Genomic DNA, 12,410 nt, shown 5'->3' on the forward strand with positions numbered 1-12,410 from the left:
CCACAAAGAGAGTAGACTAGCCCAGTTGCAGGAGGCCGACCCTAGGACCCCTTGGCCCGTCTCTACTGTGTGACTCCAAATGGTAATGGGCAGTGGACAGCCTATGGTCCCTCAGCTAAAGGACCCTTCTGAGGTGGTTACTGCAGGCTTGGGGGCTGGCAAGGGCCTTCTGCTGTTCTTATACCCTTTTTTCCTATCACAAGAGTATCAAGTGCTCCATGCAGAAAACTTGAGAACCACAGAACAGTACAAAGGTTGGCGATAAACATGGAGTGAAGGCTATCTCAGCCACATGTCAACCTAACACATCAACACTTTGGTTCGTGCACAAATCGTTTATTTTCATTCACAAAAACTGGCTTGGCTTAAAGATGAACGATGGTACTTTTGCCTCTGGGACCAGAGGAGGAAGTGAGAGAGAGGAGGGACAGCTACTGGCTTGTCCTCCTGTCACGGGCCCTTAGAGACCACAGTGTAGTGACTATTGTTGCATCACTGGTGGGGGCGGGGTTGGGAGCGGGGAAGACATGACCATAAATGGGTCCCAAGCATCATGCATTTATTCCTTCCTCAACAACCATTTGCTGAAATGCCTGTGCAAGGAATATAGTCTCAGTCTCAGCCACTCTGAGGCAGACACAAACTCTTAACTAAGTAAATGCAATCCAAGGAAGGCTCTGAGGAGATGGTGCTATTGGGCTGAGTCTGAAGGATCAAATCAGCTTCAAGCAGGACAAAAAAAATGTGGGAAGGGTATACCAAGCAGAGGGAACAGCACATGCAGAATGCCTAGAAGCAAAGCAGAGTAGGTCATATCCAGCAACGAGCAAGGCTGGAAAATTTGATGAGGCTAGATTCCAGGAATCTCAGAGGGAGAAGGCGGATCAGAGGGGGATCAGAAGACCAGAGAGCTAGGCAGAGGCAGGGAGAGAAGATCTGTCTTATTGAATTTAGATTTTAGCCTGAAGATGGTGAGGAGCCACTGAAGGGCATGAACAGAGTTGTGATTCCCAAAGGGAGTTCTAGCATTCTTGCAGGGCATGGGCTTCAAGACCAATCAGTGAGGTCTTCCCTTCAAGCGACAAAGGCAGTTTGGCCAGAGCCAGTGCAACTAGAGACAGAATCTATCACTCTTTAGACTGCCAAACAGGCACATAGGTGGCAGGCCAGGGGGGGCAACAAGGATCACTCCCACCTTGCTTGGATAGAGGAGCCATCACTTAAGCAGAGGAGATGGACATGGGTGAAGGTGGAGTCTGCACACCTTCCCATTGGACAGCTGAAGCTCAGGTTAGGCTGGAGGTCAGCAAGTAACTCAAGAAGCCAATGGAGGGATGAGCTGGCTGGGGGAGGACATGCCGAGTGGGGAACAAGAGAGCCAGGGATTGGTCCTCCAGGGTTGTAGGGAGGTGACAGAGGGGACAGAGCCAGCTCCGGGAACAACCTGGCATGGGGCTCACTGGATCCGCCCCTCAACACGCAGCAGCAGGTAGTCCCTAAGGACCGGGGGCAGTGGGAGGCGGGCAGTGGCTTGTCGGCAGCGGCTACCCAATTGAGCACGCACAGCCAGCCGGGCCAGGTGCTGCAGCCTCCTCGGCTGGTTCACCATGCTCAGAGCCGAGACGTAGAAGGCTTCGTGCTCCTAAGCCAGGAGTGGAACAGGATCAGATGGCCCAACACTTGACTCTGCCCTTCCATCTGGGACCACCTAGCACTGGGGGCCCCAGGAATTTACAACATGCACCCACCTGGGGGTTTGATGCAATTTGACTCAGATTCAGGGCCCAGAAGCCCTGCAGGGGTCATGGGGGATGGGACCACATTGTAGGGCAGGGTCTTGGCCATGTCTCCACCCACCACTCCAAAGACACGGGCACAGTGCCCGCTGAGTCAGAGATACCTCATAAATGTCCACGCTGGTTACAAGTGAGAGAGGCTGGTGGGGTGTGTGAGATTAGAAGCTGTTCTGAGCTGCTAGGGGGCAAGAGACCCCAGGAAGCCCATCCTGGAGGGAATAAGGCCTGGGGCTCATCCTTCCTCTGCATCTCTCCCAGAGCCCAGGAAAGAGCTGCGCCCTGGGGTGGACATACCTGCCACAGCTCTGGGAGTACTGCCTCCACCCAAGTATCACAGGTCGGGACGCAAGGGTAGGCATTTAGCAGGACTTCCAGGGCCCGGGGAAAGTTGGCACAATGTTTCAGCATCTACGAATCAAAAGACAGTCTTAGGGTCACCATGGCTCTCCCAACCAAGGGCAGAACCAAGTTCAGTCTAAGTCAAAGGTCCACTCACAGTCAAATTTGGGAGGCTAACGTCTGAGTCTCTCCTCATTCTTTCCCATTCCTCAGTTTACCGCACCATCTGTGGGTTGCAACCTCTTGGTCCTGGCCAGTTGCCCTGGGAGCCCTTTCCTCCTTAGATATGCTCCCCTATAGCCTTCAGTGGTCCTTCCCAAGATGGGGACAGACCTGTGACTACAGGTCCGGGCTCTCAGTCTCTTCCCCACCCCCACCCCCACCCCCGCCGGCTTTCCTGGCGGCAGGGCAGTTGCAGCCACAGGCTCCCCGCCCACCGGGGCCTCTTGTGCACGGGCCTCCCTGCGCACCTCAGGGCGCACCGGCTGGGCCCCGTAGTCCAGCAGCGCAGCAAAGAGGACCTCGGGCTCCCAGTTGGGGGCGTCCTGGACGGCCTGCAGCGCGCAGTCCATGGGCGTGTGGCCCGCCGCGTTGGGCACCCCTGCGCAGGCCCCGTGGCGCAGCAGCAGCTCAGCCAGGGCCCCGCAGCCATTGGCACAGGCGTTGTGCAGCGGAGTGTGGCGCTTGCGCCCAGCAGCGCGGGCATCGGCCCCCGCCTCGAGGAGCCTGCGCGCGGCCGCCTGGTGCTGCCGGCCGCCGCCCGGGCCCTCGGCCCCCGCGCACGCCGCGTTCAGCGCCGTCTCGCCCTGGCTGGTGCGCAGGTGCACGTCGGCTCCGCGCTCCAGGTAGAGGGCCACGTGCTCGTCCAGGCCGCGAGCGGCCGCCACGTGCAGGGGCGTCACCTCGCTGTCCTGCGCCGCCACGTTCACGGTCGCTCCGGCCTCCAGCAGCAGCTTGGCACACCTGCGGGCGAGGCGCCAGGCCCGGAGAGACGAATCCTGAGGGCCCGGGGCCCGGCCCGCTGTCCTCCCCTTCCCCCTGTCCCCCCACCCCGCTCGCCAGCCACCCGGGGAGCCTGGCACCCACGTTAGACTCACAGCAGCCCGTGACAGCAGGGCTGCGAGGCCCGTGATGCCACCAGGAGCATCCTCAGTTCCCAGATGAAAAACTCAGCCGAGGAAGGTCGCATCCAGCCAAGGACACACAGCAAGTTAGAGGCTGCTACAGAATTAGTACTCGTTGTTTCCAAAGCTCCCTCCCAGAATGTTTATTTCCTTGGTAAGTTATTTTTTTTTTTTAAGATTTTTAATTTATTTATTCATGAGAGACACAGAGACAGAGAGAGGCAGAGACATAGGCAGAGGGAGACGCAGGCTCCATGCAGGGAGCCCGATGCAGGACTCCAGAATCACGCCTTGAAGTCTGACTCAACCACTGAGCCACCCAGGTGTCCCTGACCCTCCTCTGATAGTTCTAATCACTGGCTAATTTTTGTTTCTAAAACCTGACTCTTCAAGCGGATTGGGAGCCCAAGGCCTGGTTCTGAATCACTTGTCAGTGGTCTCCTAATGTTTTGATAGCACAAAAACTTTTGAAAAACCCACTACTACGTCCACTATGAATGTTACACCTAGAAAATTGAAGAGTATGAGCTGTAAAGAAAAACAGACGAAGTCCTGATATTTTCTTCCTGCCTCCAAACTTGAAGTCCACCCTTCCAGACCAGTGACACCCACTCAAGCAAAGGAAGGCACTTGGGGATCAGCCTACTCCATTTTCCCCTAGAGAAAACAAACGGAACCAAAGAACAAAAACAAGACTTTAGGGAGCTGGTGTTTCACTTGTCTCCCAGTTCCTAAGAAACTATAAGCCAGAGCATGGGGCGCCTGGATAGCTCAGTGGGTTAAACATCAGATTCTTGATTTCGGCTCAGGTCATGATCTAAGGGTTGTGAGATTGAGCCCCGTGTTGGGCTCTGTGCTGGGTGTGGAGCCTGCTTAATATTCTCTCCCTCAAGGCAGCCCCAGTGGCGCAGGGGTTTAGTGCTGCCTGCAGCCAGGAGTGTGATCCTGGAGACCGGGGATAGAGTCCCACGTCTGGCTCCCTGCATGGAGCCTGCTTCTCCCTCTGCCTGTGTCTCTGCCTCTCTCTCTCTCTCTCTCTCTCTTTGAATAAATAAATAAAATAATCTTTTAAAAAAAAAAAAAGATTCTCTCCCTCTCCCTCTCCCCATTCTCCCCCCTCATCTCATGTGCACACATGCTATCTCTCTAAAAAACAAAACCAAAAACTATAGGCCAGAACACTGTTGAGGCAAATATGCACATTAACCACTAGGGGGTAAACCAAACTTGAAACAAACTTGATTAATGATGCAATTAAACTAAAAATAATTTATCATTAAAAAGCCAGAATGGCAGCCACGGGAAGTCCAGAAGCAGATCCAGCAACCCCAACAAAACCTTGATGACCCCGTGTCCCTCCCCAAAATGGCTAGAATTCCTGCTCCCTTCTGGGCATAAGGTCTAGTTGGTGCTTGGCTCCAGTAGGAATTGAGTAGCAGCTAGCCGTCTGTAAACTACTGAATTTATATCCTGAGTCAATTCTAATCATGGGCTGATTTTTATTTCTAAATAACGCTGAAAAACTCAGTGGAGTTTCAGTAAGTTTCTCTTAAAGAGAGAAAGTCTGGGGATGCCTGGGTGGCTCAGCCCTTGAGTGTCTGCCTTTGACTCAGGGTGTGATCCCAGAGTCCCAGTATCGAGTTCCGCATTGGGCTTCATGCATGGAGCCTGCTTCTCCCTCTGCCTGTGTCTCTGCCTCTCTTTTTCTGTGTCTCTCACGAATAAATAAATAAAATCTTTATTGAAAAAAAAAAGGAGGAAAAGTCTGTTGGAAAGTGTACTATGTGCTCCTAAGAATTCAAGAAAGGGCTGGAAAATCAAAATCCCTTTTGTGTCCATCACTGATCTAGATCCAGCTAGGGAGAAGTCCCCAGCATGTGGGCCATAGAGTGTTTTCCACCACTGCCAGCCCTGGTGTGAACCTGATTTGTGAAAGTATGAAAACCATTGTGTAGGGGGTTCAAAAATCTGTTGATTTTTTTTTTCCTATAGTTGACACACAATGTTACATTAGTTTCAAGTGCAAGACTTTAGTGACTTGACAAGTTTATACATTATGCCGCGTTCCCAAGTGTAACTACCATCTGTCCTGTTAGAGCGCTATTACAATATCATTGACTATATTCATTTTTTTAAAAAGATTTTATCTATTTATTCATGAGAGACACAGAGAGAGGCAGAGACACAGGCAGAGGGAGGAGAAGCAGGCTCCATGTAGGGGCCCAATGCAGGACCCGATCCTGGAACTCTAGGATCATGACTCAAGCCAAAGGCAGACACCCAACTGCTTGAGCCACCCAGGTGTCCCTCATTGACTATATTCCTTATGCTGAGCCTTTTTTTCCCCCATGCCTTACCTGTTCCATAATTGGAAACCTGTATCTCCCACTCCCCTCCACCCCCCCAAAAAAACTGTTGATCTTAAAAATGTGGGAGGAGGGGGTGTGGGGGTAGGGTTTGTAGGGGAACACTGGGCTACTGTCTTTCTTGATGCCTACATCAAAACAGGAATTTGGCTACATAGGAGTCACAGGGGATAGGGGACTGTAGTTGGAACAGGGTTTTCCAAAAAGACAACAAGGCTTCTGCCTCCTGGGCTTAGCCTATGTGACCTTGGGCAAGTGCCTAAACCTTTCTGAGCCTGATTTCTCACCAGTAGAATGAGACCTGTCTCTCCTAGATTGTCGTGAGGACATGTGGACGTGAGGTGCTTCTCCCTTTCTCCTGGCTGAGTTAGCTGCACACACACACACACACACACACACACCCCTCTCCCCTGGGTACCTACTGCAAGGACTCGGGGACAGTGCAGAGGTGCAAGGGAGTTGTGCCCTCCTCGGACAACACATTGGCTTTGGCACCAAAGGTCAGCAGCAGCCTCACACAGTCAGACTGGGCCCGGGCGCAGGCCTCATGCAAGGCTGCCCGGCCTCCAACTCGGGCGTCCAGCTCAGCTCCCTGCCGGATCAGGTGGCGGGCACAGTCAGTGTAGCCTCGGGCCGCGGCAATGGTGAGGGGCACTGTCTGCTTCGTCTTGGGGGTCAATACCCAGAACCCTGGGGAAAGCGAGCAGCGTTGGGGAGTGGTATGTGAGACTCACAGGGCAGACTCTTGTGTACGACTGCGACTGCCCTCGACCATCCCTTAGCACCCCTGGCAATGATGTGCCAGGCTACCTATGGAGAGGGACTCATGCAAGCCTGAACTGGGAGTGTGAATTTGAACAGCCTTTTAGAAGGGTTTGTCAATCTGTAACAAAACGTGGCATGTGTCTTATAGAAAAAAAAAGTAATTGCTCTTGAAAACCACAAGGGCAACTAAAGAGAGTTAATCCTGTTAAATAAACCTCTGGGTCTTGGAGCCCCTTGGTTCTTGCTGTTCAGGATAGTGTTCTGGTATGGGGGGTGGGTTTGAGTTACGCGTATGAGGGCCTGGAGCTGAGCTTGGGAGTGACCTAAGAGCAGAGCTGAAAGAGCCTGGTTTGGAGTTCTAGGATATTCCTGGGGCAGAGGGGGAGGGTAGGGTAGGGGGGAAGGGTGGAAGGGGAGAATAAGAGGTGGGGGTGGGGAAAGGAAGAGTGGGGTCAGGGGCTGAGATGTTGGATTTAGTGTTGGATCTGAATTGTAGAAAAGGACATAGATGTCTAATATCCAACTCTAAGTTGTTTGCATTATGGTGAAGTAAATTCCTGGGTTTGCCAAATTTGGGGTAAATCATGTTTTGTTTTTTATTAGGATTGAAATTAAGGCCAAGTTCCATTCAGGGGATGATAGGCATGCTGCAGGATGAGAGCATGTTACCCTGGGTAAGGTCACACCTCTAACAGTTAAAGCCAAGCAGGAATCTGGAGTTTGCAGTGACTGTGAGAACATAAGCTTTATGAGGATTGGAACCCCCAGATCCACGGGTGAGGTTTGAGGCAGTCTCTGTCAGTCTTAAAAGCGGGGTGATCTTGGTGGAGGTATTTGGTTTACATGGACAAACCCACTGGTCAAAACAGAACCTAAGGAAATTATCTGGAAGTACACAAAAGATGTTTATCATATTGCTGTTTAAAATAATTTTACTAAATGAATAAATTAATTAATAAATAAAATAATTTTACAAGAAAGGAACCCAATCCACTCAGTCTATTTGGGCACTAGTTATATAAATTATGGCACACTCATACAATATAATTTATGCACCTATTTAAAATATTATGTGGGGACAGGGTGCCTTGGTGGCTCCATCAGGTGTCCCACTCCTGATTTTGGCTCAGGTCATGATCTTGGGGTCCTGAGATCAAGCCCCACATTGGGATCTGCACTCAGTGGGAAGTCTGCTGGAGATTCTCTCCTTCTTCCTCTGCCCCTCCCTACTGTGCATGCACACTCTCTCAAATTAAAAAAAAATATATCTGCTATGTGAGGACACCTAGCTGGCTTGGTTGGTAGAGCTTGCAACTCTTGATTCCTGATTTGTGAGTTCAAGTCCTACGTTGGGTGTAGAGATTACTTAAAAGTAAAATCTTGGGCAGCCCAGTTGGCTCAGCGGTTTAGCGCTGCCTTCAGTCCAGGGCCTGATCCTGGGGACCCGGGATCGAGTCCCATGTCAGGCTCCCTGCATGGAGCCTGCTTCTCCCTCTGCCTCTCTCTCTCATGAATAAATAAATAAAATATTTTTTAAAAAGTAATCTTATTTTACTTTTGATTTTTAAATTTAAAAAAATTTTATTTTAAGTAGGCTTCATTCACATGGGGTGGAGCTTGAACTCACAACCCTGAGATCAAGAGTTACATGCTTTATCAACTGAACCAGCCAGGTGCCACTCAAAAAATCTTAATATATATAAGATTGCATTAGAATAAACTGTGTTCCTATGTTATTGATATGTTAATATAACTTTCATTCTGAAGACATACAAACCACTAACTATGCCTCATGTCTTCTTATGAGGGAACTAGAATAGGCTGTGGAAAGCAACGGTCTAGGCTGTGTTCTGGAGGGAGAGGATGGGACCAAGACGCTCCCCCTGTCCCGACCCCTACCCTCCCCCTCTGCCCTACTGGGTGCTCCCTACCCTGTTCAGCTGACCAGGCCAGCTGGTTGCTCACAGTCTCCACAATCATGTTGGCAGCATCTTCATCTCGGAACAGGGCTTGGACCTGTTGCAGGTCACCAGAGAACAGAGCATTGTGCACGGCTGGGTCTCGGCAGCAGCGGCGTGGCCTGGCGAGCCGGGCCCGGGCACTGGGGGGGCACCTTTGGCTTCGGCACTGCTGGGCCGCCGCCCGCCTCCGGTCCTCCCACTCCAGCCACTCCCGCTGCAGGCGGAGAGCGCGCAGTGTGGAGGAGGTGAAGGGGAAGGTCTCCTCTGCCATGGGGAGGGGCCCCGGGGGTCTGGGCAGTGGCAGCTGGGCAGAGGGTGCCCTCAGCCCGACTACCACCCTTGCTCTGAGGAGCCACCCTGCAACCTCACTCGTGACCCGGCAAGAAGAGCAGCTGAGGCTATAAATAGGTCCTTCGCTGGTCTGGTAAACACGGTTGGCCTGGAGTCATGATCCTGGTGCAGAGAATGTGTTAGGCCAACCCCCAGCCCAGGGCTGAGGCCAAGCCCTGCCCCTGCCGATACCCTCCCGATGGGACAGCAGAGCCCCAGGGTCAGCATCCTCCCCTTCTCTGGAGTGAGCATCTTGGGTTGGCAAGGTCCGAGGTGAGTGAAGCAGTCAATCTAGGAGATGGACAGGACAGGGAGGAAGCGCCCTGGGGCCACTGGCCTCTCAGATGGCTGGAGGGCAGACCCCCGCCCAGGAAGTAAGGGCAGGTGGAGACAATCCCAGCAGCTCTTCCAGCGTCTGCAGTCATCACCGTAACTCTGCACGTATACACACAGAGCTCTATGATAATGACATTACTTTTACATCCATCTTCACTCTGAGGGCCATACTTCCTGGCTCATTGAGGTCAGTAGCTTGGTTTTGACAATAAATCATACAGTCAGGCTAATGATCACAGTTGAATCACCTCTGAAATAGGTGGTTTTATGTCAGTTTTACTAAAGAGAAACATAAGGCTAAACCTGGTAAAAAAAAATCTCACCCGAGGTCATGGCTTGTGAGTGAGCAGAGGAGCCAGGATTCAGACCCCAGCTGGCCAGACGGCATAGATGAGGCACACTGGCTCTTGTTGCTGTGGCCACAGGAGGGCAGACAAGGGGAAGAGCCTCTCCCTACTCCTTAGTAGGACAGCGCGATCTCTAGAAGCTGCCCACAACGAATTTTGCGTCCCCTCACCCTCCAGCTCCTAACGGGGCTCGCCAGCCTGCCTAAGGAAGGCCAAGGGGCTGACCTGGCAACTCTGGAGACTATGACCAAAGAAACCAAGCCACAAACCCATTCACCCTCGGGAGAAAGCAGCTCTGCTTCCAGGAGCCTCTAGGGGGAGGAATGAGGCCATGAAATAGCATTGGCTGTGGCTCTGCTGAGTCCGGGAAGGGGAGGGCAGAGGGTGGAAGGGATACTAGCCCCTGCCTTGGGAGCTCTCCTAGCCGCCCTACCTCACCCAGTGTGCTGGTGGGAGGCCCCTCAGCCCCTGGGGGCCAGCCTAGGCCAGGATGCCCTGGTCTCTCCACCCCCTGCCCCAGCTACGGGCTCTTCTAGCTCCTCTGGCCTCGCTTCCTCTCCTCCCTGGCTCTGCAGCCACCCCTGCTAGTAACCTCTGACTTCCTCTCCCTGGTCCCTTTACACAAACAAGGTCCAGCCAGACTCCTGGCGTTCCTTTCTCTGCCAGTGTCTCTGCTCTGCTGCCCAAGTGGAAGGATCTGTCTAAATTGGTTCATTTCCTAGCTCGAAAACTCCGGCTGACTTCCAACATCAGCCCTCTCCAGGGAGGCCCGATCCCTAAGTTCGGCCTTGTGTCACATGACATCCTCATCCCAACTCCTCAGCCTTCCCTGCCATACCCTGATCCGTGCTCCAGGAGGACCGCATATGTTCTTTGTAAAGGACCTATCCTGTTGTACTGTGGACGCGTCTGCGACACTGGATGTGGGCTCCAGAGCAGGACCTGAATTGATTCAGCTGGGTCTCTGCAGCCCAGCAGGGCCTGGCACACAATAGGTCTTGATGTGGTGTTTAGGAGCGCCTGGCTCGTAGCAGGCTGGCCCCTTATGTGTAGGGCATTGACTGAGGGCCTTGTTCTCTGCCAGAGCAAACACTCATCTGCCTGCCCAAGTGGGTGGCAGCAGCCTGGGCTGCTTCCGGCACTGTCCTTACCCTGCTGCTCACCCACTCTGGCACCCCCTTCTTGGTGGTATTCCAGGGTGGGGGATCCCAGAGGGAGGAATGAGATCATGCACAGCAAGGTCCTAGAGAGCCTCAGAGAAAGGCACCTCTATAAATGCAGCTGTGATTAACCCGGTTGGAACCCACTTGGTGTTTTAATTGCCCCGCCAACGGCCTGGCTGAGCACCCACAGCTGGGTTCCCAGGGTTGGGAGCTGACAAGGCCGGGTGGGGCCAAGAGGGGCCAAGGTGGGGTGGGCGTCCCTTCCCTTTGAGGCACACAGTCGTCATGATGTGTAGGGTGCAAGTCTGGGTTGACCTCCTCAGCCTGTCTGCAGGCTCCTTGTCTGTCATACAGGCCTGGAGGTACTCTGACTACAACCCAGTCCCCAAAGATATCATGTGTTCTGTCTCCTGTCCTTAGCTTCCTGAGGGCAGAAAAAGGAGGCTTTTACTCCAACCCACACATGAACCCACAGGGAACCTGGTTCTGGTAGTAGGAACAGGGCTAGGTTATTGGATACCACCCCACGTTCTGAGAGCTGAGTCTGTAGGGTGACAAAGCACATAAGAAACCAGGACACTGGTCAGGACTGTGAGTAGTAGAGACTAGGGCTGAAGGCAGTTGAGTTGGGAATGGTAGTGCAGGCTAGGGGTGTGGGGTGGCTCAGGTGCAGGAAGACCATATAGCGTAGGCACGTTCTGGCTCAGGTCAGAGCTGCATGGGCAGAGCTGGGGAATTAGGAGTGGGTAGGAAAAAAGTACACAATCCGTTCAGGTAGGAAGGTTGCTAGTGAATTAGCCCCTTCTTGCTCCTGGGCTTGGAACACAAAAGCCTTCTAGAACAGGGTCCCACTGCAACCAACATCTAGTTCTTATAGTGTTTGCTCATTTCAGCTTTGAGACTGGGATCCAGGGGATCAGCTTCTCTTTGGGAAGAAAGAGATTAGTGCCTTCCCCAAGAGCAGTACCACCTTAGGGAAGGCTGGGCCTGAGGCGGGGAGACTGGTGGTCAGACTATGGTCTTTGACCTACACCCCCTCAACCATAAGTTGGGGGATGATTCTTTTCTTCCCTTTATTCCAGAGAGGAAAACAAGGTTGGCAACTTGGTATAATTACACCCCACACATGCCCCTTGTCCAACTCTGGGCTGAAAGATGGCACAGCAAAGCTATAATGACAAGGAGTTGCTTGGCAACACAGTAAAGTAGTACTGGATTATAACCCAACGCATAAAACCAATACCCATGAGTCCACACTCATATAAATATAGGCCTGAATAAGAAACAAGGAGGAAGGGACACCTGGGTGGCTCAGTGGTTGGGCACCTGCCTTTGACTCAGGGCGTGATCCTGGAGTCCCAGGATCAAGTCCCACATCGGGTTCCCTGCATGGAGCCTGCTTCTCCCTCTGTCTATATCTCTGCCTCTTTCTCTCTGTGTGTCTCTCATGAATAAATAAGTAAAATCTTTAAAAAGGGGGGGGAGGGGAATTCCAAATAATCTATATAGATACTCTGCCGTCAGAATATAATGGGACACAGGACATAACCCCTTGTTCCTTAAGTGTGAGCTGCACCTAGTGAGACTTCCTTCCAAAGAAGACAGTATGAAAAGGGAGAAGAAAATTTACAGTGGAGAAACCTGACAAATGCTACTTCAGCCAGGTCATCAAGGTCAACATCAACCCTTGATGTGTGATGAGCATATGCCTTCCTCTGTAAAACATATAACCTGCTCTCATCTTTCTTTAATGAGACAAGTTCCAATGGAGGACGTCCTATAATATGCCTGACCCATATTCAAAACTGTCAGTCCTAAAACACAAGGAAAGCCTGAGGAACTGCCAGAGCCAAGAGGAGCCTAAGGAGACATGACACCTAAAT

The 12,410-nt window shown here is 52.3% G+C and overlaps 1 protein-coding gene across 1 annotated transcript; it reads right to left on the minus strand.

The window, feature by feature from the left end:
• Positions 1–320: 320 nt before the first annotated feature.
• Positions 321–8,722, minus strand: ASB16 (ankyrin repeat and SOCS box containing 16). Its single transcript, XM_041727206.1, has 5 exons — positions 8,322–8,722; positions 6,048–6,315; positions 2,606–3,098; positions 2,091–2,204; positions 321–1,642 (listed from the first exon to the last, which is right to left on the minus strand). The coding sequence occupies exons 1-5, from the start codon at positions 8,620–8,622 to the stop codon at positions 1,457–1,459; spliced, it is 1,362 nt and encodes a 453-aa protein (XP_041583140.1). The 5' UTR covers positions 8,623–8,722; the 3' UTR covers positions 321–1,456.
• Between the last annotated feature and the right edge of the window lie 3,688 nt (positions 8,723–12,410).

This window comes from Vulpes lagopus, chromosome 12, assembly GCF_018345385.1.
Source record: "Vulpes lagopus strain Blue_001 chromosome 12, ASM1834538v1, whole genome shotgun sequence".
NCBI lineage: Eukaryota > Metazoa > Chordata > Mammalia > Carnivora > Canidae > Vulpes > Vulpes lagopus.